General features: G+C 48.0%; 1 protein-coding gene across 3 annotated transcripts in view; it reads left to right on the forward strand.

The window, feature by feature from the left end:
• The first annotated feature begins 275 nt into the window (after window positions 1-275).
• The window catches only part of SLC66A2 (solute carrier family 66 member 2), a 37073-nt gene continuing 15426 nt past the window's right edge, over window positions 276-21922 (forward strand). For 2 of the 3 annotated variants that reach the window (XM_080919712.1, XM_080919713.1), the window contains exons 1-3: window positions 276-359; window positions 745-1081; window positions 7156-7289. In XM_080919712.1, the coding sequence (XP_080775838.1) occupies window positions 879-1081; window positions 7156-7289 (337 nt within the window). In that variant the 5' untranslated portion in view covers window positions 276-359; window positions 745-878. Of the gene's footprint in view, window positions 360-744; window positions 1082-7155; window positions 7290-16209; window positions 16264-21922 lie in introns of all 3 variants that reach the window. The other variant, XM_080919711.1, reaches the window with a different exon arrangement.

Raw genomic sequence — 21922 nt, forward strand, 5'->3', positions numbered from 1 at the left:
CTGCGCGCAGCGCTTGCTAGAGACAGGTTCACGTGGTCACTTGGCCTGAAAGCGCCTCCCAGTAGGTTTTTCCTAATCTGGGACATACAGCAGAACAGAGATGAACGCTGGCTACCTCCTCCGTCCCACCCGGTCGTGAGCGCGCGTGCGCGCGCGTTAGGACCCAGCGGGGTAGCCGCGGGACCCTGGAGTGGGCGTGACCTCCATTGTGACGCCACGGGGCGGGGCTTCCTCTGGCTGGGACTGAGGGACAGAAAGACCGACTGGCGCGGCGTGGCTGGTAAGGGACGCGGATTCAGCTCACTTTGGTTGCTGTTCGCTGTCGGGCGGAGCCTCCCTGCGGAACCTGAGGACTTGGGGTCCGGGTTGCTCTGCTTTCCTCTGGGACACGCGTCCACCCCTCCCCCACTAGCTGAACCCGTTCTGGGGCGGTGTCACCCCCCGCGGCTATCGCGCTGGGGCAGTGCACCCCTTCCCTCCCCTAACACTGCGGGGTGCACTCCTCCCTGCACCTGGGCAGCCGGCAGAGAGCCAGGCGCACGTCGCCAGCTCCCTATAGCCTTCCCCGGGGCAGGACGGGTCCTGGCTCTGCGGGGAACCTCCGCCGCGCGCCCCGGGGAGCCTGGGCTTCCGAAGCTGTGGGTGCAGAGCGCTGCGCTCCCAGGCCTGCCTAGACTCCAGGTCTGGCACAGGTGCGTCCTGCTCTAGCCCCTGTCAGTGCTTTACCTTTGTTTCCCCTTCCAGGTCCGGATGGTGGCTGACTGCGCAGGATAGCGGCGGCCATGTGGAGGTGACAGTCAGCTTGCGGACTCAGAGAGCCCAGGGGAGCTTGGCCCAGGTGGACATCGCTGGCTGGCAGCGCGGCCTCGGTGCTGGCGATGGAAGCGGAAGGCTTGGGTTGGCTTCTGGTCCCGCTGCACCAGCTGGTTTCCTGGGTGGCCGCTGGGGCCATGGTCTTCGGAGGGGTGGTACCGTACATACCCCAATACAGGGACATCCGGAGGACTCAGAATGCCGATGGTTTCTCCACCCACGTGTGCCTGGTGCTATTGGTGGCCAATATTTTACGGATACTTTTCTGGTAAGTTCAGACTTTTCCTACCTGGGAGTGCTGCTGGAGAGAGATGGCTTTGTTCTCAGGGTTTTCAAGTGGCAGCGAGTGGAGCCCTCTACTTTCCCGGAGAGATCTCTGGAAGAGCAGGCTCTTATTCTTCAGTGGTGGTTGCCTGAGCCATTACTGAACTTACTAGGACGCTCCATTTCCACTAAGATTGGCAGGTCTGGAGTAGAGAGCCAAACATAATCTCCAGCTTTACTCGTTCACTGAATGTGTCTTTACCTACATCCTGGAGCCTCTCTGTGGGCACAGTTCCTGGATCCCTGCCTTTTCTTCCTAGTGTGAGGAGGGGGTTGCCAGGGAGAAGAAATAACAAAGTTGGTTAGTAAGGGGAAGGTTCCCCTGGCTTGCTTGCGTGGAGAGCCTTCTGCTATCTTTTCCCCGACTTTGTTTGTTTGTTTGTTTGTTTCGACAGAAGGTTTTCCAAGGTAGCTCTAATTGTCCCGGAACTTGCCTTGTAGACCAGGCTGGCCTCGAACTTACAGAGATCCACCTGCCTTTGCCTCCGAGCGCTGGCATCAAATGTGTGGACCACCACTGCTAACGTCTTATGGGCTTGTGTCTTCTTAGGTGGAAACCTAGACTTCTCTGTGTAAACTCAGGTGGAGTCTTTTTCTAACCCCTCTGGAGCGGCTTCCTCTTTGCATTTGCATTCTGTTAAGGAAGTTGAAGTTTATTGTAACAATTGTTGAGTCTTTTGTTACTGTTTTGAGACTGGGTTTCACTATGTAGCTCTAGCTGTCCTGGAGCTCACTCTGTAGACCAGGTTGGCTTCAAACTCAGAGATCCTCCTGCCTCTGCCTCCCAAGTGCTCAGGGGCCACCATGGTTGTCCCATTGGAGGATGAATTTTCAGAGGAAATGGAAAAAAATGTTTCCTCGATGCTAAGATAAAACATGTCAGTAATTTTCCTTCTGGCCAATTCCAAGTCCTCCGTGCACATAGGAAGGCTGTCCATGTTCTCCTGAAGGTGATTAGCTGCCTGCAGAAGCTAGGGAGACGGGGTTCAGAGAGCTGGTGTCAGAGTTCTTTGCTTTTGACTTTTTGTTTACAGCTGGAAATGGCCCGAGATTTTACTAACTAGTATTAAAAATCAATTTGATTGATGGGCCAGCAAGATGGCTCAAAGGGTAAAGAAGCTTGCTGCCAACTCATGGTAGAAGGAGAGAATCAACTCCCACTGGTCTGACCCCCACACATGCACCATGACACATGTGCACACACGTAAAGGATGTGTATTACATTTACGTATATTACATATAGTAAATCTACAGTAAACAAAACACACCCACTTGGCAGAGTTTACTGAACTGTGTCAAGGGTGTCCACCCTTAGTTTATGAGTAGGGACCTGGCTCTGTCCCAGCACTGGGCCCCCTTTGTCTCAGGAGTGGGTTCTTGCCTGTGTCAGTTAGGAGGTTGGCTAGTGAGCTGCTGACTCTGAAGTAGAACAAGTTAGCAGCATTGAATGATACCACCTTGCTGTTTGCCTTGGGTCAGGTGACTTCTGAGGAAAGGGTCATTGAGATCCCCCTTAAAACAAAAACAAACTGGGGACTTGCATTTCAAAGATTCCTTCCTCTTGCTTCCCCTGGGAGGAGGGTGGAGGTCCCCAGCCCGGCTGACTGTGGCTGGGCTGACTGTGGCTGGGCTCAGTGAAGGAGCCTTAATTAAATCTAAGGTTGAACGGAAGCAGATTACAGCCATGCTCATATTATTGGTTGTTCTGGGTACACAGGATGGACCTTTGATTTCAGGCAGGCTGCCCAGTATAGCCCAGCCTCACTGTTTAACTTGTGTAGGGACAGGATATTCACTTTTAGGATTGATGAATACATTTTTTCCAAGTCCCGAAGTGTAGGGCTACTGACTCGGTTTGAAGATGTCAGAAGTGGGGCCATTTTCCTTGTGTACACTCGTGGGGAGGGAAGCTAAGACTGGTCTCCTTGCCTTTTGTGCTGGGGCCTCTGAGAAGACCTCAGATACTTTTCACTGTGTGGGCTGAGCTGCCTTCTGTGCATGCTAAACCTTGTCCACAGATGGTCTTTTCGGTACAACCCATGTTCCAAAATGTCCTGTGCCTCCCTGAGCACTGTACACAGGGGCCCAGTTCCCCCGTGCATTCTAGAGGACTGAGGAAGACAGGAGCTGAGGGTTATGACCCTCCTGAGCATTTCCACTTGGGAAGTATCTTTTCAGATCTTCACAGAGGTCTGGACAGTGTTTGGGACATGGCTGCCCATCTGTAGAGACCCCCACTGCTCCAGATGCTGTGTGGTCCTTCTGTGTTTCTCCACAGCCTTCTGCAGCCTTCTCAAGGATCCACAGATCAGCATCCTCTTAGATTTTACATAGCTCAAGGCTGTAGTGTCAAAGCTTCATTGGGAGCAATGACTGGAGCTTACATCCGTTCCCCATATCCACAACTCCTCCAGTGTGGAGAGCAAGTCCTGGCTGTAGCAAACTCCAGGCGAGATGGGAGCTTTCTAATAGAGTTAGAACCCTCAGCAGTTTTCTAGCACTAACTGGGACACAGACCTCAGAACTCATTAGGGGTTTGTGGCTTTTTTTTTTTTTTTTTAAAGGCTGGATAGTTCTGCAGAAAGAGACTGATTTCACTGCAAACCTAGGGATTCTGAAGCCTGAGAAACTCATGCGAAACCCTTATTTCTTAACAATCCTCCCCATGTTACAGAACTCACCTTTAGCAGGCTGCTCTCAGTGGAATGTGTTACAGGATTTTGCAATTTTGATGTTGGAAGCTAGTGCCAAGTGACCCTTTATCTACTGTTTGCAGGCCTTTTATCTAAGAAGGGCAAGACTGGTGCCCAGGTTCTACTTGAGCAAAGTTCTCCACCCAGTCCTGGAGATCTGAGGCTCAGCCTCTGCCAGTGCTGGCCGCAGGTCTTGGTTGTGATCTTGAAACACTATCTGAGAGGTGCTAACAGTTTGCTCCTATGCCGATAAGTTTTCTTGATATGTAGGGAGTAACTATAGAGGTGTGTACCCTCCTCCACAGGAGCTTTTCTGTTACTCTGGGACTTGGAGAAGTTGTCCATAGAACCAGTAGCTGGACTTGATCAACCTTGTGCACCCCACTCCTGCATATGTTTTCCATTATGAGTACTGGCTTTCATTCCTATGAGAGTCCTAGGACACACAACCCATAGCTATGTGGTGGCAATTGTCACTTCTCAGAAGAATTCTGCTAACCTACAGTCTTGAGCAGGAGAGGAACCATATCCTCGAAAGCAGACTGCCCCAAGGATATCTAATTTCTTCTTTGAGCGTGACTATTTAACAAACCATGACCAATGGCAATTAGCCAACAACCTCAATTATTGGCATCCTAGTATTATACCCTCTGAAAAGTCCCAGAATTCTAAATTCACACAATCACAGAAATGATCTACTGGTGGCAAAATCACACATGAGACAAATCATAGTCAGCTGCTGTGGATAATCTGAAGCAGCCCCATAGTCCTACACCTGGTATTAAAACAAAAACACATTCTTGTAATATTTCTGTTTTTTTTAAGAAATCAAAATTTCAAAATTTTGCACTACAGCAGACTGTTGGTATTAATTTGCTAAGAAATGGCACTTTAAAAAAAAAGCTTTAAAATTATGTTAAACATTGTTTTCTAGTTATTTTGTCTCTTAAGTTGTTCAGAATTGTGCCTTTTGAAAGTTTGTATCCTGTTTTGGCTTCCCATAAATAAAACCAGCCAGATCCTCAGCTCTGCTCACCAGAACTCTTTATTGTGACCCTCGGGCTCATCAGGATTGATTTTGATGTCATTTATGGGAACTTAAACCCTGACTTTTTCTCTGTGGTCTTCCTGGTAACAGGTGTCAGTCAGTTTGTTTGGGAAGCTATGCCTTCAGCCTCATAGCAGCGGCAACTTTCCCATGTTAACCTCCCCATGGAACCTTCTCTGTGACCAAATTGCCAACTAGATGACCAGAGAGGAATAATGGTTTCTAGGAGCAGAACAACCAAGGGCTTGGTTCTGTCTATCAAGAGCTCTGATAATTTACACTTTTCCCAGGAAAACAGCGAGGTTCCAAGACAGTGGTGGCTTATGACCTGGGGTCAGCATGGTAACTAAGGGATCCAGGGACATATCGTAGGGACAGAGCTTGTCTGACTGTACCAGGTCCTGTGTCCACTCTGTGTGTAAGCCACCCTTTCCTTTGTCTTCCCACTTCCTAAGTGTCCTCACGCAGCTGCGTAGTGTGGAGCTTGTGAACTCACAGGGGACATTTGAGCCTTGAAGCCTGCACAAAGGACTTATCCTGCACTCGGAATTTCCAGTCTTGGCTTCACCCTACAGGAAGCCGAGACTTGCCCTGATTGCAGAAGGGAGTCTTGCCTGCAGCATGCCCTCCCTTGTGTAACTCATCCGGGCAGTAGCATACCCACGGGGCATCGTCTAGAAAATGTCTAGAGCTCTGCGCAGGCCCTCTGTCTGGTCAGGGTTCTCTCTGATCCTGGATTGTTTCTAGAGGTAACTTTCAGGAATCGAAGGTGGCCTTTTTAGGTTAGTTAAAGGGGTTGTGTGTGCTCTACAGGACGGGACAGCCTTTCCTCACAGAATGTGCAGGCCTGTCAGACACAGGCAAGGTTTCCCTGGCTCTGTTTTTTTTTTTTTTTTTTTTTTTTTGCCAGTTGCTGTCACAGTAGAGTTCTGTGAAAGGATTTTTCTCTTAAAATGTTGACAGACCTGGCTTGGAACTTGCTGTGTAGCCCAAGCTAACTGTGACCCTGGGATCCCAAGTGTGGGTGTGTAGGTGTGCACAATACACCTGCCATGTGCAACGCTGCTTGCTTTTCACTTTTGGATTGATTTTTAGCAAGTTCCTACTGTAGTAGTAACTACATGGACGCTAGACTATGTCCCCGAGCAAGCTTGGTGCTGGCTCTGAATCAGCACTGCTGTTTCTCTGTCCCTCCTGTGTATGGGCTCAGGAGCTGCACATTTTACTGGTTGCCCTCCTTACTTGGTTAGCCCTGGAAGTAACTTCTGTCCCAGGAGACCAGTGTAGTTAGGGGCCACAGACATGGACGAGAAGGCTGGGACTGTTACTTACACTTACAGCTTTCAGAAGGTAGAGAGCTGTTAGGCTGCTGTGTAGAATTTTTTGAATTTCACATGCTAACCACCAATTAAGGTCTTGGAAATTAAAAAAAACAAAACAAAACAAAACAATAAAACCCCTCTGTGGCCAATTCCAGCCTGCATTTGCACTTTACTATGCTGGGGTTAGGGCTGTGTTGGGACCTGCCTTTGGAGATGAGCTGGGTCAGCTTGTCTGTGTGTTGCCGTCTGGTGGTATTCTGGTCTGCAGAGGGTGTTACCCACAGACCTTGTTGGTTGCTGAATTGCAGATCTGCTCTCTAAAGCTTCTGGTCCCTGTTGATGAAATATTCAGCCCTAGTGGGAACCACTGGAGTGGCTGGGGGAGGAGTAGCCAGGGAGGGGAAGTGGCCCTGGGCTAGGAGGCTTGGGGTGGAGAAAGGCTAGTTAGTGGGGCTAGCTCTGGCTGCCCTTTCTTATTAGTGAAGGATATGTATAAAAATTTAGCACCAGGCCATATGTCTTCCACAGATACTTTCTCACCAGGCAGAAAGCAGAGCTACTGTGGTCTGGAAATAGTCTCTTGCCGGGTTAAGATTAGACTTTGACAGGAGGGTAGGTATGTAGGGTCCTTTCATACCAATATGTGGCCCTGAATTGGGGAGGGGTCTGTGACTAGGTCACAGAGTCCATAGAGGGGAGACATGGGCTTTGGAAAAGCCTTAGGTGAGGTTAGTGTCCCAGGTGCCTTCTGAGTCTGACCTGGGTCCCTTGGTCCTTCCACATCCTAGCCCAGTCCCACACAAACTCTGGAAGACTAGGCAAATACTAGGTCTGTGATGCATGCACAGACCCCTCCTCGGGGCTCCTCTCTGCTCTGCAGCTCAGGCCCTGGTTGCGTCGAGGCTGCAGAAGTCCTAGCATCCTTCCTGACGCGGGCTCTCTCTCCCTTCCGTAGGTTTGGAAGGCACTTCGAGTCCCCGCTCCTGTGGCAGAGCATAGTCATGATCCTTACGATGCTGCTGATGCTGAAACTCTGCACGGAGGTCCGTGTGGCCAACGAGCTGAACGTCAAGCGCCGCTCTTTTGCAGGTGGGTGTGGCATCTTCTCAGGTGGGTGTGGCATCTTCTCATGTGGGTGTGGCATCTTCTTAGGTGGGTGTGGCATCTTCTCAGGTGGGTGTGGCATCTTCTTAGGTGGGTGTGGCATCTTCTGGAAAGTTTCCCTTATCCAATGAACAAAGCTCAGCTCAGTCTTAACCTAGGCAGCTTTCATTTCACCGAGTGACGATTACCTGCAATTGATAGTAGCATTTTTCCATATTGTAACAGACTAAACACTTGACAGCTTCATCTAGTTAAGGACTTCTTTCCTGGAACATGGGTGAGGTCTTAACTCATCTTCTGGACTCGTTTGCTCACACGTTGGCTGCATGTTGTCACAAGAACCCAGAGAAGGCAGAGTCATTGCTGTGTGCACTGCCAGGTGACTCAAGCCTTTGTGTGCCCTTTAGCTCTGCTTTATGCGTGCAGTCACCCACCTAAGGTGCAGCACACCTGGGTCTGTGTGTTCTGTGGTCTGAGGACCTCAGACAGCATCCGTCTCTTCCTTGACTCTGGACAGCTCAGAAAACACTGAACACTTGCTGTCTTTGTTCTCTCCCTCACAGACCATTTCTGATTGCTTCTCTGTGGTCAGTGTAGGCTGATGGACTGACAGGAGACTTAAATTCCACCTCCTCCTAATTCTAATTCTCTTCCTCCTCCTCCTCCTCTCTTTCTGTTCTTTGAGACTAATTCTCTCTCCGTAACTCATGCTGGCCTTTAAACTCTCGATCCTTCTCCATCAGCTTCCTTGGTGCTAAGCTAAGTACCTAAAAGAAAGTAAAAGACTTTTTTCTTTTTAATCTTTCCATTCATGAACTAGTAGAGCTCTCTGGATTTGTCTGAAGTAAGTGCATGTGTGTGCATGTGCGTGTGTGTGTGTGTGTGTGTGTGTGTTCAGTCTTATAGAAGTATTTAGTGCTTAGTTTGGGGGCTGCTTAGGAGGTGGCTTTACTATATCTTTGATCATTCTTTTTCTCACTGTAAATAGGATCCTTCCATGTTTCTGTTTTCCCCTGTTGTTAGTTAAATAGTTGATACCATCCTGGTCATTATAGAGTGGCCACATCTGATTTTGGGGAGAAGCCTGTAAGGATGATAGCTCACGTATATCTTCTGCTGTGTTCTCATCCATCCTTTCCCATTGGTGTCACTGTCCCTAATCTTCCCTGAGTGTCTGTTCTCCATCCTCCCGGTGTGAACTCAAACACCACCAGTATTGGTGCAGATAATACGGAGAATCCTACCAGGACAGGATATCAGAGGAGCCGAGGCTTTAAGGCTCTACTTGGGGCTATGGGCTTGCTTCCTAGAAGTATGACCTGTTCTCTGTGCTCCAAGCTTTCACATAGCAAGCCCTGAGCCCCTCTGAGCCTCAGCCTGACTGGGAACAGGATGTCACCGCGACTGCAGGATGGTGGGTTCCTCACTGTGCTCATACGCTGGAATACCGAAAGGCTAAGAAGGTGGTTGTCCCCAGGGTTCCAGAGGCTCCCTGTAGGCCTGTGATGCTCCTGTGCTGTAAATATGAGAATGGGTTTACGACTTTTGATTGCCACATGTGTTGGCGCTGATTGTGGCCCACGTCAGCTGTCTGGTACAGGGGGTTTGCACACACAGGGCAGCAGCCTTAGAGAAAGGTGTTCCTTTATTCAGAATCACATTGTCCATATCTCTTCCCCTCAGGTGACATGAGCTCAGGCATCGGTAAGATCGTCCCCGAGTGTTGTAACTCAACATGGTTAGACCAGGGAGTGCGTGGGTAGTGGTGTTGCAACCATTCTCTTGTGCGGTCTTATTCTATGTGAATTTTCCAAGGTACTGCTTATATGTTGGTAGCTAGGATTGAGCTAATATAGTGAATTAGTAGTTTTCAGGGTTAAGACTGGGATATCCATTTTTATCAGGGGCTCCTTAAGGGCACAGTTGTGACCCCAGCAGTGTCCCCTAATTTAGGAAGAGGCTCTGCAGATGTGGTTGAGATTGGTGATCTTGAGGGAGAGCATTATTCTTGGCCCCTTTGTGGCTAATTTAATTTCAAGGGTAGAGCAGGACTCACCTCTGGCCCCACGAGTCACTGGGGCATACATATACCTCTCAGCCTATCATGGGGTAGTGGGGCTTGTTGGAGAATTGTTTATTTTTGCTGTTGTTGTTACTACTATTGTTGTTGTTGTTAGATGTGTTCTTGGATGTCCTAGAACTCACCATGTAGACCAGGCTAGCCTAGAACTCCCGGAGATCCTTCTGCCTCTGCCACCCAAAGGCACGTGCTACCCTACACTCCCGAGAGTTCTGGGTATTCACATCTTTAGCACTTTTGGTTTTGAGTCTGGTTTATATTCTGCTTTGTTTAAGACACTGGTCTTAGTGTATTCCTAAGAATAGCTTTAATGAAATGTGAGTGGGTCTGTTTCCTACCATCTGTCAGAAGGCTGACGAGGATGCTGTGTGTGGGGGAAAAAACCCCAGAAATGTACTCCAGTGCCAGCCCACAGCACCCAGTCCTGCAGCTGCCAAGGTCCCGGGGCCCAGGAGATACCTCACTTCTTGCCAGCGGCTATATCTTACCCAGAAGGTTGGGTGACTTCTAACAGACCTTTGAGCACCGTCCCAAGAATAAATATGGCCTAGTAGCACTGTGAGTCTCACAAGGCCCAATTCAGATCATTTATGATTGTGAAGATAAGTTATGAACAGCTAGTAACTAGCCACCGGCTGTCAAGTTTGACCGTGTGAGTTCGGTCCCTGGGGCCCACATATAAGGAGAACTGACTCCTGTATGGTGTCCTCTGGATTCCGCATATATGCCACGCTGTGCATATGCATACATGAACGCAGATAAATAAATGTTAAAAAGCTGAAAAACTTGGTATGTGTGTTACGTGTATGTGTGCGTGTGTTACAGGTGCATACTATGCAGTGGTCAGCGGAGGACTTTTGGTGTTGTCTTAGTGAAGGTTATTATTGCTGTGATCAAACACCATGGCCAAAAGGCAAGTTGGGAAGGAAAGGGTTTGTTCTACATTACAGTTTACTATCAAAGGAAGTCAGGACAGGAACTTAAGCAGGACAGGAACCTGGAGGCAGGGAGCTGATACAGAGGCCATGGAAGGTGGTTGCTTACTGTCTTACTTCCCATGGCTTGCTCAACCTTTCTTACAGAACCCAAGACACCTAGGGATGTCACCCTAGGGATGACACCACCTAGGGATGGCGCCACCCACCGTGGGCTGGGCCCTCTCTCCAGTCCATTACTAATTAAGAAATTATCTTACAGTCAGATCATAAGGAGGCAGTTTCTCAATTGAGGTTCCCTCCTTTCAGATGACTCTAGCTTGTGTCACGTTGTCATAAAAGAAGCCAGGGCAGGTGTCCTCTGTTGCACTCAGCCTTGGTACCTTGAGGCAGGGTCTCCCAGTGACCCTGGAGCTCATGGTTTTCAGCTTGGCTGGTGTCACCATGGCATCTTTCTGTGTGTGCTGGAGAATGGAACACAGGCCCTCACATTTGCACCACAGATGCTTGTACCCACTGGGCCATCTCCCCAGCCTTAGGAAGATATTTTTAATTCAAGACAGAATCTCTCTATGTAGTTCCGGCTGCTTTGGAGCTCACTGAGTAGACTATGCTAGCCTAGAACTCAAGGAGATCCTCCTGCCTCTGTCTCCTAAGAAAGACATGTGCTACTATATCTGGATGATGACATTGTAAAATAGTTCTAACTTAATGGTCCCATTTAAAAAAAAGCTTAAAAGTTTTCCAGTTTTCTTAATATTATACTTTTAATTTTAGCGGTGACTAATTCAATTTGCCAGTTAAGATTAAAAGCAAAACAAAACAAAGAAACAATTGAGGAAAGCTGGGCATGGTGGCTCCTGCCTTTAACACACCTCCAGTTTCAGCACTGAGGCTAAGTCAGATAAATCTGAGTTCAAAGCCAGCTTGGTCTACACTGCAAATTGCAGGCCAGCCAGAGCTACACAGTAGGCTTCTGTATTAAAACATTAACGAAAGAAAGAAGGGAAGGAAGGAAAGAAGAAAGAAGAAAGCGAGCAATCTCAGACACAAAATACAAGATCTGTTGTCTTGCTATGAAGTACATGTGTAGACTCACAGTAGACCTTGAGGAAGACTGAGGAGAATAAAGTAAAGCTGACCCCTGTGACTATTTTGAATATTTTGATACACTTTCCAAGGTTTTTCTTTTACTGTCAGTGGCTTATCACAAAATCTGTGTAATTTCCAAAAGTAGAATCAAACTTAAAAATTCCACACATTCCGTGAGACTTTTTTCCAGCCTCCCTCTGCTCATTAGAATGAGGGCTCTGAGTACTGAATCTGGGGGCGGCTGGGAGCAAGGGTGGTCCCAAGGGACAGTGTGAAGTCTCTTCCTGCCAGGCATGGGAAGAGTGCTTCTGGGGCCCATGGGTAGTGGACGTGTGCCGTGGGTGCTGGGGGTGTTTTGGTTTTCAGTTTTTAGTAAGTAAAATCACTAACATTCACTAACATTTGTAAAGTGGGGAGAAAGCCTAAAGAAGCCCACACCGTGAACCCACCCTCACCCCTCAACTGAGCTTATCCCCTAAGCCCCTACCCCCACTAGGATTGGGACCTAGGGCTGTTCATGCTAGACAGATCCTCTACTATTAAGTGGCTTCCCAGCTCTGTCCAGCATGTTTCAAAGCAAAACCCCAGACATCACTGCATTTACAAATGGCTCAAAGGTATCTCTAGAAGAGCAGGCCTGAGCCTGTGGCTTGTGACCCCCTTTGGGGGGGGGCAAATGACCCTTTCACAGGAATTACCTAAGACCATGGGAAAACACAGATATCTACATTCCGATTTATAATAGTAGCAAAATTACAGTTATGAAGTAACAAGGAAGATAACGTTATGATGGGGGGGGGTGTTATCCAGACATGAGGAACTGTATTAAAGGATCTCAGTATTAGAAGTCTGACACTGCTCCAGAAGGTAATGTAGGAGACAGCCAAAATACCAGGCTGGAGAGATGCTCAGTGACTGCTTTTCCAGAGGTCCTGAGTTCAAATCCCAGCAACCACAGGTGCTTAGGCTCACAACCATCTGTGATGAGATTTGATGCCCTCTTCTGAAGACAGCTACAGTGTGCTTATATATAATAAATAAATCTTTTTGAAAAAGCCAATATACTCACGCCATCCATACAAGTTCACAGTTCTGTGTTACCATTTAGTTTGCGTGGAAGTTTGTGGTGGTTTGTTCTGACTTTTGGCTACTTGGTCCCCTTGAATCAGGGTCTGATGTCGGGCATTCTGTGTGAGCTGGTGGCCTATGTTGATCAGTTGGACTGATGTCTTTCTCTTCTTTTTAACATTAATTTCTCTTGACTTAGAACCCCTCTCCGGCCCCTTTCTCCCTGCACTGTCCGCCATGAGCTGTGGTTTATCTACTGGTATCCAACTCCATGTAGACCTCCAGGAGCAACAGCTGGTGACTCCTGAAGGCTTCCATGAGTCTCTGAGGTAGATACTTCAGGGGGCGTTCATAGCAATTGATTTCCCTCTGTCTTTTTTGCCCTGGAAAAGAATTTTAAAAGTGACTGGATGTAGAGGTTGATTGGCACCAGGAGGTCTTTCTGGGTTTTCAGGACACAGACATCAGGGTTGTTTGCACCTGAAGAGACGCTTTACCATTGAGGACTGCACAGTGTTTGTACATGTGTTTGCTAGAGGACCTCTGGGCGGAGGCTCCATGCCCACTCACTGAGTTTGGTGTGAGGAGGAAATGGACGTCTCCATCAGTGTGCAGCTGACTTCCCAGGGGCTGCAGTGGTGACTTTACACTCAGTTGACGTATACATTCAAACGTGGTTGGTGACAGGATGTGTTCCACTTAGCAGCTTGTATTACAGGTGTTGGTGCCCACTTGCTCGGTGGGAACCCTTGGGTGGACTACAGGACTACTGCTCTGGGCTACAGTGCGTTGTGTCTTAGCAGGGCTCCAGTATCAGGTATCACTGGCACAGGTCATGGGTGTTGTCTTAGTCAGGGTTTCTATTCCTGCACAAAATGTCATGACCAAGAAGTAAGTTGGGGAGGAAAGGGTTTATTCAGCTTACACTTCCTCAGTGCTGTTCATCACCAAAGGAAGTCAGGACTGGAACTCAAGCAGGTCAGGAAGCAGGAGCTGATGCAGAGGCCATGGAGGGATGTTACTTACTGGCTTGCTTCCCCTGGCTTGCTCAGCCTGCTTTCTTATAGAACCCAGGTCTACCAGCCCAGGGATGGCTCCACCCACAATGGGCTGGACCCTCCCCCCTTGATCACTAGTTGAGAAAATGTCTTACAGCTGGATCTCATGGAGGCATTTCCTCAAGGGAGGCTCCTTTCTCTGTGATAACTCCAGTTTGTGTCAAGTTGACACAACAGCCAGTACAGGTGTCATCTGGCTTTTTCAGTGGGTTGAGGTGGGAGGTTGGTTTGGACTTGGACATCCTCATTTCTGGACATATTCTTTCTGCTGAGCCTTGTGGCGAGAGCAGCTGAGCTTCAAACATGCTCTGCTCTGCCACTACCTGTGTCCCAGCCATGTTTCTTGGAACCCAGAGTATTATGGGATGTGTGCCACCACCCACGCATTTTCATAAGTGAGAATAGCAATGTGGTTGTTAGAACAGTGGGCAGCTTGGAGGATCACACACTCAGGGTTGAGTGATCTTAGGCCATGTTCTGGCAGAGAAGAACCCGGGAGTCCCCAGGAGCGGTGACTTTTCCCCCAGATGCTCCACCAACTGGATACATTGTGTTCATTTGAGTAATTTTGTTTCTAATTTACTTCCTTTTTTTTTTTAATTTGAATTTTGCTTTATAGTGTATTTTTCATCTTAAAATTCTCTCGGTAGTTATTTGACAGAATTGTGGCCCAGAGTCAGGTTGAATTTATCTGACATGTGTCTCAACTCTTAGTGCCCCAGAGCTGCAGACTGGGACTTTCTGAGGTCAGATGGGTAGTATTTATTTATGGGTAAAGGTTTCTTTCATTGTGATGAAAATGTTCTAAATTGGTAGTCTTGGTGATTGTCCATCTGGGAGTGTGTGAGCCATTCAAGGTAAATTGTGACAGGGGTGTCAGTGAGAAGGTTGACTTTGCAGCCCTCCTGGCAGGAGTTTGTGTGTCAGGCCTACGTCTCACCTCAGTTTTATCTCCTGATGCCCTCTCCATCTTCCCATCTGCGGCCCCTGAGCACAATCTGTCATGCATGTGCCAACCTGGGTGGTCCTACTGTGCAGATCTGCCTTCCCTGAGCCTCAGGAAACAGGGCACACCCCGGTCAGCTTCTTCAGAGTCCCCACGTGAGTCTAAGTAGGCCTCACCTTCAGGTTACCCTAAATCTGAGGTAGGGAGAAAATAACCTGGGCTCTGTTGTCTTTCTTGCAATTTGGCCTTAGAAGCCACATTGCCATCTGAGGATCTGGGAGGGGCATGGGGAGGAAGGAGAGAGAGAAAAACACAAGACCCCTCCCCCAACAACATAGTTTGTCAAGTTACACTCAAGTTACACTAGGACCCAAGTTTCACTTCCTGATGCACAGCATCCAGCCATTTCTGAGCCACATCCAGACACACACACACACACACACACACACACACACACACACACACGCACACACACACTCTGGTGCCTGTAGAACAAATCTGTAGAGATGTGTAATGGTTTGCAAATGTCTCATGCTCTTCTTAGCGTGGGACTTTCTCCTTTCTGTCTGCCCAGTACACAGCAGTCTTCAACAATAAGCCAGGCTGACTGGAGACAGGAGGCCATAGGAGCTTCGGGTGCCCAGTGGCGTGACAGGCCATGAATAGCTCTGCCCGTGGTCACAGTTGGGCCTTTGCTCTGCCCACACTGTGTCTAAATGTTTCAGCATGTTTTCTCTCTTTCTGCATTTGTGGGTCTCCATCTTTAAAAGAGACACCGGTAAAATTGGCCCAAATCAGATCAGGCACCAGGAGGCATGGTGCCTGTGGCCTGCAAACCACAGATTCAGTGTCAGGTCCCCCCTCTTCTCAGCAGCACCTCACTGGAAGGTTCCTCTACTGTTAGTTCTGAGTTATTTACTTCCACAGACTCCTAGTGGGGAGGCAGCCTGCTTCAACAGTTTAAAGCCCAGAAAGGGAGAGTCTGCCAGCTGACCCGAGGCGCCCTGGCGTGGAGTGCTGTGGGCTGTTGACCCGCTGCAGGGCCAACTGGAAGGTTAAAGTGTAACCTGTTGATGGTTTCTGATGTCCTGCCTGTTCAGGTGAGATGTGTGCCCAGGCAGGCTGAGCGTTTTCACCACGATGCCTCTGCAACACAGCCGTCACATTCACTGTTAAACTGTTTGTCCTTTGGCAGCACCCCTGTTGCTGTGTGAACTCTAGGACTACTGTGTCATGCAGCCCAAGAGAACATTTCAGCTCCGGATTAACTGTTCTCAACCCCAGGCTGCCTGGGTTTCTAGGGGCGTGAGAATTGGGATCTGTCCTAAAGCCACGGTTAATGTCCCTTGACTGTAGAAAAGAAGTGAGAAGATGCGGGCTCAGATTTTGGTGGAGTTTCTCCCCGCCCCTCCCCCTCCCCTCCCCCATCCCTCCCCCTCCCCCTTCCCACGATGTACTTCTAAGTTCACTATCCCAGGATATTATTGGAAGAGGGTAGATTGGAGAACAGTTCAGAAAGTGGGTTTTTTGAACACAAAGTAACAAAAATCTTCCTCCCTGCTCTGATGTTGTTTTGATGTTGTTGTTTGTTTGTTTGCTTGTTTGTTTAAGTGCAACAAGCGGATTAGGAAATTCCTGCTTCCCAGTGTTAAAAACAGTCTGTTTTTGTCTCCTTTCTTTCTGTTTTTTTTTTTTTTTTTTTCTCTCTCTCTCTCTTTAAATGTAGCCACAGACAGTAAGGATGAAGAACTCAGAGTGCCCCCCAGGCGGCCCTACCTGGGTATGTACTACTGAGACCCTGGCTCCATTTCTGCCTGCTACCTGTCCTCTGTCAACACGTCTGTCTGTACTTACCTGTGACCTCACGAGTGCTCTCGGCCTGGACTACGTAGAACCTGCTGATTTCCAGGGAGGGGTGGACCAAAGGGAAAGAAGAATGGGTGTGGAAAACTCAAGCTGATTCCTCTTGATGGTGTCTCAGTGGAATGGCTGCCCTCCTCCCCTCTTGAAGTGTTCCTTGCTATTCTGTAGAAGAAACACTGGCTTTGCCAGCGTGGCCTCTGCTTACTGAACTCTGTTGTCTAGAGGTTGTCCGCCAGAAAGGTCACATCACCTGCAAGAAAGGACAGCAGTTTGCTTCTTCCTCCCAGTATTCCCGATACCCTGACTGGACAGACACTAGACAAGACATGTGTGTTCTGCCCTTGGCTTTACTGAAGATTTCTGGTTTTTGCAGTTGGCTTTAATGCTTCTGTGAGCTGAGGGGCTTTGTTTTGCTGTCATGAATGGCACTGACCCTGGCTCAGCACTGTGCTGTCTGTGGACTGACTGTGTGAGTTCTAGGTACTGTGTTCTCTGTGGACTGTGAGTTCTAGGTACTGTGTTGTCTGTGGACTGAATGTGTGAGTTCTAGGTACTGTGTTGTCTATGGAAATGACTGTGTGAGTTCTAGGTACTATGTTGTCTGTGGACTGACTGTGTGAGTTCTAGGTACTGTGTTGTCTGTGGAAATGACTGTGTGAGTTCTAGGCACTGTGCTGTCTGTGGACTGACTGAGTTCTAGGTACTGTGTTGTCTGTGGACTGACTGAGTTCTAGACACTGTGCTGTCTGTGGGACTGACTGTGAGTTTTAGGTACTGTGCTATCTGTGGACATGACTGTGTGAGTTCTAGGTACTGTGCTGTCTGTGGAAATTACTGTGAGTTCTAGGTACCGTGCTGTCTGTGGGACTGTGTGAGTTCTAGGTACCATGCTGTCTGTGGACTGACTGAGTGAGTTCTAGGTACTGTGCTGTCTGTGGACTGACTATGTGAATTCTAGGCACCGTGCTGTCTGTGGACTGAGGGACTTCAACCTTTTATTCTGCTTACATGGGGTTGACATTTGTGTGTTGAGCTAAGTTCTATTTGATCATGCTGTCTCATTACCTCTTAACTGCTGGATGTCGTTTGCTGATGTTATGCTGAAAAGTTCAGTACTTACGAGAAGTTTTGGTCTGGAGATCTTTTGTCTGGTTTTAGAATATTCTAAAGATATTCTGAATACCAGGTAATGAAGTAAGCTCCTAAGTGTTTGTGAAGGGTTGCTATCAATTCCTCTTCAGAATTTTGGTTTGGTTTCCTTGTACAGCTGGTTTCACCTGGGCTTCTGCTCTAACAGGGTCAGCTCCATCTTGTTCTTAACCCGTGTAGATTTCTGTCCTTCCTTCACCCATCTGGGCTCATCTGTACTGTAGCTTGGTTTCAGATTCATCCCAGCAAAGGTCCAGCAGTGGGAGAATCGTTTTTTCTTAGTGTTCTTTTGTAATTCTTTTTACAGGTCCTTGGAGCTGGTCCTCTTATTCTTTATTCTGGTGGTTTTAGTCCCATCTCTGTTCTTTGCTTCTCTCCTCAAGGCTTTGTCAATTTTGCTGATCTTTTCCAAGAACCAATTTTTGGTTTTGTTGATATTTCTTTCTTTCTTTCTTTCTTTCTTTCTTTCTTTCTTTCTTTCTTTTTAAGTATGCTGTAGCTGTCTTCAGACACACCAGAAGAGGGCATCAGATCCCGTTACAGATGGTTGTGAGCCACCATGTGGTTGCTGGGAATTGAACTCAGGACCTTTGGAAGAGCAGTCAGTGCTCTTAACCACTGAGCCAGCTCTCCAGCCCCAATATTTCTTTATCTAGTTTGCTTAAGTCCACTTTAACCGGGCCCCTTATGATTGATTGTTTTGTTTTCTGCTGCTTTTGCCTTGGTTGGCACTTTCTTCTGGGTCCTTTGCACGAAGAGGATTTGTTTTAGTTTTGTTCCTGTTGTACTTTGAAACATCTGTGTGTATAGCCATGAATCCACTCTGCCGGTGTGGACTGACCTCCTGTGGTTTTGGTCCCCTGCATTTTTTCCTCTATCTTAAAGTGTTTTCTTGTTTTCTTCACAGTTTCTTTGACCCACTCACAGTTGAAGAACCCATGGCAGCCATCGCCTTTGTGAACCCCTCAAAATCTCTGTCGGCTTCTGTTCCTAATCTACAGAAACAGTAGCGAATGCTTCCATTCAGATACTCCGGGGTGAAGCTTGTTGGGGACCTCTCCTGAGGGGTCTCTGCAGGAGGGGCTCACTGTAGCTTTCACAGTAATGTTCTGGTCTTCTCAACTCCTCCTTCCCTCTGCCCAGTTGTATCCGTTATGAAAGTTTCCAAATACGTGTTAATTCTTTCATTTCTGTTGGGTGTTGCTTTCTTGATTTCAGAGTAGGTGTTAGGTGCGTATATGGTCATTAGAGAGTGGCCTCTTTGTCATTACAAAATGCCCCCTGTGACATTTTTGTTATTTGAAGGCCCAGTATTAAACCCAGGGCCTCATGTATAGGTTACACCAAGTTACCCGCCCCCCCCCCCCCAGCCTTCTTTTTACTTTTTCTCTTGAGACTGGGTTCACTACATTGCTTAGACCTGGAACTGACTCGGCAGCCCAAAGCAGGCCTTGAAGATTTGACCCTTTGCCTCTCAAGGTGCTCAGTAGCTGTCCTACATGTTTGGAGCGGACTCTGATGTTAGAATAGCCTCTGTAGGTCCCTGTGGTTCTGCTCTAAACTGCAGGTAGATAGCTAGTTCAAGGCCACCCTGGGCTACATTGCAAGATCTTGTCTCAAAACAAAATAAAAAACCACAGGGCCAGGTTAGGATTAGGTACTTGCTGTTAAGGCTGGAGAAGAGTTTGATCCTTGGAACCCATGAGATGGAAGGAAAGAACCAGCTCCTACATACTGACTGCTGATCTTCACCACGGAACCTTTGCACTCAAGGGAGTAGATAAATGGACTAAACTCAAAACAGTCTCTGCCCTATTCTGACTAAGGTTGGCTACTTTTGATCTATATCCACCATTTTTTTCTGTTGTTTGTGTGTGCCGCTCTTTTACACTGTTTAATATAAGGTGAATATTTTAGTACTGTGATGTTTTAATTCCTTTGGTGATTTTTAACTATATAGTGATAACTATTGTTCTTAGTAGTTTTTCTGAGGCTAAAACAATACAGATGTTTAACTTATCAGGATCTTTTAAATTTGTACTAACTTCGTTTTGGTGAGATTGCAGAAACCCTTGTGTAATTCCTTCCTCTCTCTTCTAGTGGTGTGAGGACTCTACGTATGCATTTTTGTTTACTGGTGCTAACGATTCTAACCGCGTGTCTTTGAATTGTTGCTCTGTATAGATTTGACTCCTAGAGAAGATGGCGGAAGAAAGAAGTTACTGTGTCAACCTTCTTTAGGAGTTTTGGCTGTCTGTCCTCTTTTCTGTCTCTCCTTCTGTGCTGTTTGGGTGACTAACTTATGGAAGGCACGTTAAACACCTCGAATAGCACAGTAACACAGTTTTCCTGTAGTTTCTTTGTAAGCAGCTAAGAAAGGTGTGTGTGTGGGGGGGGGCATGCATAGGAATTTTTTTCTTGAAACATTGTTCTCCAATGCAGTCTAGGTGTTCTCACTGTCCCACCGCCCTCAGTGCTAGAATCACAGGTGGGAACCACCGTGCCCAGCTCTCATATGTTTTCTGGAGTAATGTACATGTAATTTCCTTTGTGTATACTTCATTCTTGTTAGGTGCATTCACATGACCTCTGATATCGCTTGATTTCCACATGGAAAACAACATTTCCCCCAGCTCTTGTTTATCCAGAAACTTTGTTTTCTCCTTGTGTAGAAAGCTTTCTTAGGAGCTGCCTCCTGGCTGACAGTTGTTTCTCCTTTCAGCACTGTAAATGGCATCCCTCTGCCTTCTGAACTCCATTGTGTGTGATTAGAAGTCAGTGGCTCATCTTACTGGGGGGTCCCCTTTAAGTGACATTATTGTCCTCCTATTGCTCCTAAGATTTTGTCTTTGTCTCTGACATTTAGCAGTCACTTGGTGAGGTATCAGAATCTGTGCTTCTGTACTTGGAGGTGTAGTGGGGCTTCTTGGATAGGCAGGTCTGTTTGCAACCTGTGGTCGTCTCTGAGTCCTTTGCCTGTTCCTTTTTCTCCTCTTGAGGATACTCACTGTACTTGGAGCTGTCTGTTTCCCAGAAGCACTGTAGATTTTCCTTCTATAGTCAGCACAATCTCTGTGGAAGTATCTTAAAAGTTGCTGACCCTTCCATTGGCTCAGATCTCCTGCTGAGCTCCAATAATGGCTCTTATTTCAGACACAGCCTGCAGTTGGCCCCTGGTCCTCCTGGTTCTCAGTGATTGATCTTTCTTTAGAAATGTCTTCCATCGGGTGAGATGATGTCCTCGCATCTCTGTTGATTCTTTTCTATATTCTTTGGATTCCTTTAGTTCGCACCATGTATTTACAATGTTTTTTTGAAGTTCTGTTTCATTTTGTTTTTCCCCCTGCCTAGTCTAACATCTCTTCACAGCTTCTTGCTTTTTGTTGTTATACCTTCCACATAAAGGCCACATTCCCTGCTTTGTTTGCATACTGGACACTGAAATGTAACACCGTGACAGCTGTAGCGCTAATCATGCCTGGGAGACGGTGTCTTATTTGCTGGTCTCCTGGTTCGGTTGCAGGCAGTCTGAGCCCACCCTCTTGTAGGCCTGATGGTGTGCTTCTCCCTGGGCGACTTTGAGCTCTCTGAGTTCTGCCCTCACTGGCTTCACCCTTGGCTTCCACTGCCTGCAGGGCTGGCTCTGTCGGTGTAGTACTCTGGGGAATGCTACACCGGCGGCTAGCACCGGGAGTCACTAAAGCCGGTCTAAACTTTGCTCTGCCTTCAGGAGGGCTCTTAGCTGCCTGCTTCTTTCTCTTCAGCTGGCCATGGGGCCTCTAGCTGCTGTTTCGTTCTTGTTGCTCCCCTTCTTCAAAACGGGGTCTGGTTGTGTAGCCCAGGCTAGCCTGGTGTCCACTATCTTCCTGTCTCAGTTTCCCAAGTGTAAAAATCATGGGTGATGAGCAATAGGTGACCAACTTCCTCCAGGTCCCAGGTCTTCATTCTTTTGCTGGGACTCCTGAGCCCAGGCTTCCCTGTGCTCTGTTCTGAGTGTCTGTCTCTTAAGGAGGGCTTTGAGGAACTCTCTGCTCCTATCCCTGTCTACAGGACAAACCTCAGATGCTGCTCTGAGCTGGTGGCAACAACTTGCTCCGAGGACAGACCCCAGAAGGTGACCTCTGCTCTTCCCAGCCTTCTCCCCCTGGTGTGGAATCCGTACCTTGTGTAAGTGGCCATGGTGTCACCCAGGATTCTCAGTCTTACCCCCTGTGTGGAGCTCCTGCCCTGAGTGGGCTGGCTGGGTGGGAGGAGCCCAGAGCAGAGAAGCTCAGCAGGGAAGGGCGAGCTGACTGTGGCCGGCCAGCCTTCATCCTGCGCCTGTGCGAGCATAGTTCCCCGCCCCCACCAGTTTTCTGCTATGGTTTCCCAGGTCCAGGCTGATGGTTTTCTATGAGTGCTACCTGACCTGTTTCTCTTGAACCCCT

Source organism: Micromys minutus (assembly GCF_963924665.1).
Source record: "Micromys minutus genome assembly, chromosome: 8".
NCBI classification, from domain to species: Eukaryota; Metazoa; Chordata; class Mammalia; order Rodentia; family Muridae; genus Micromys; species Micromys minutus.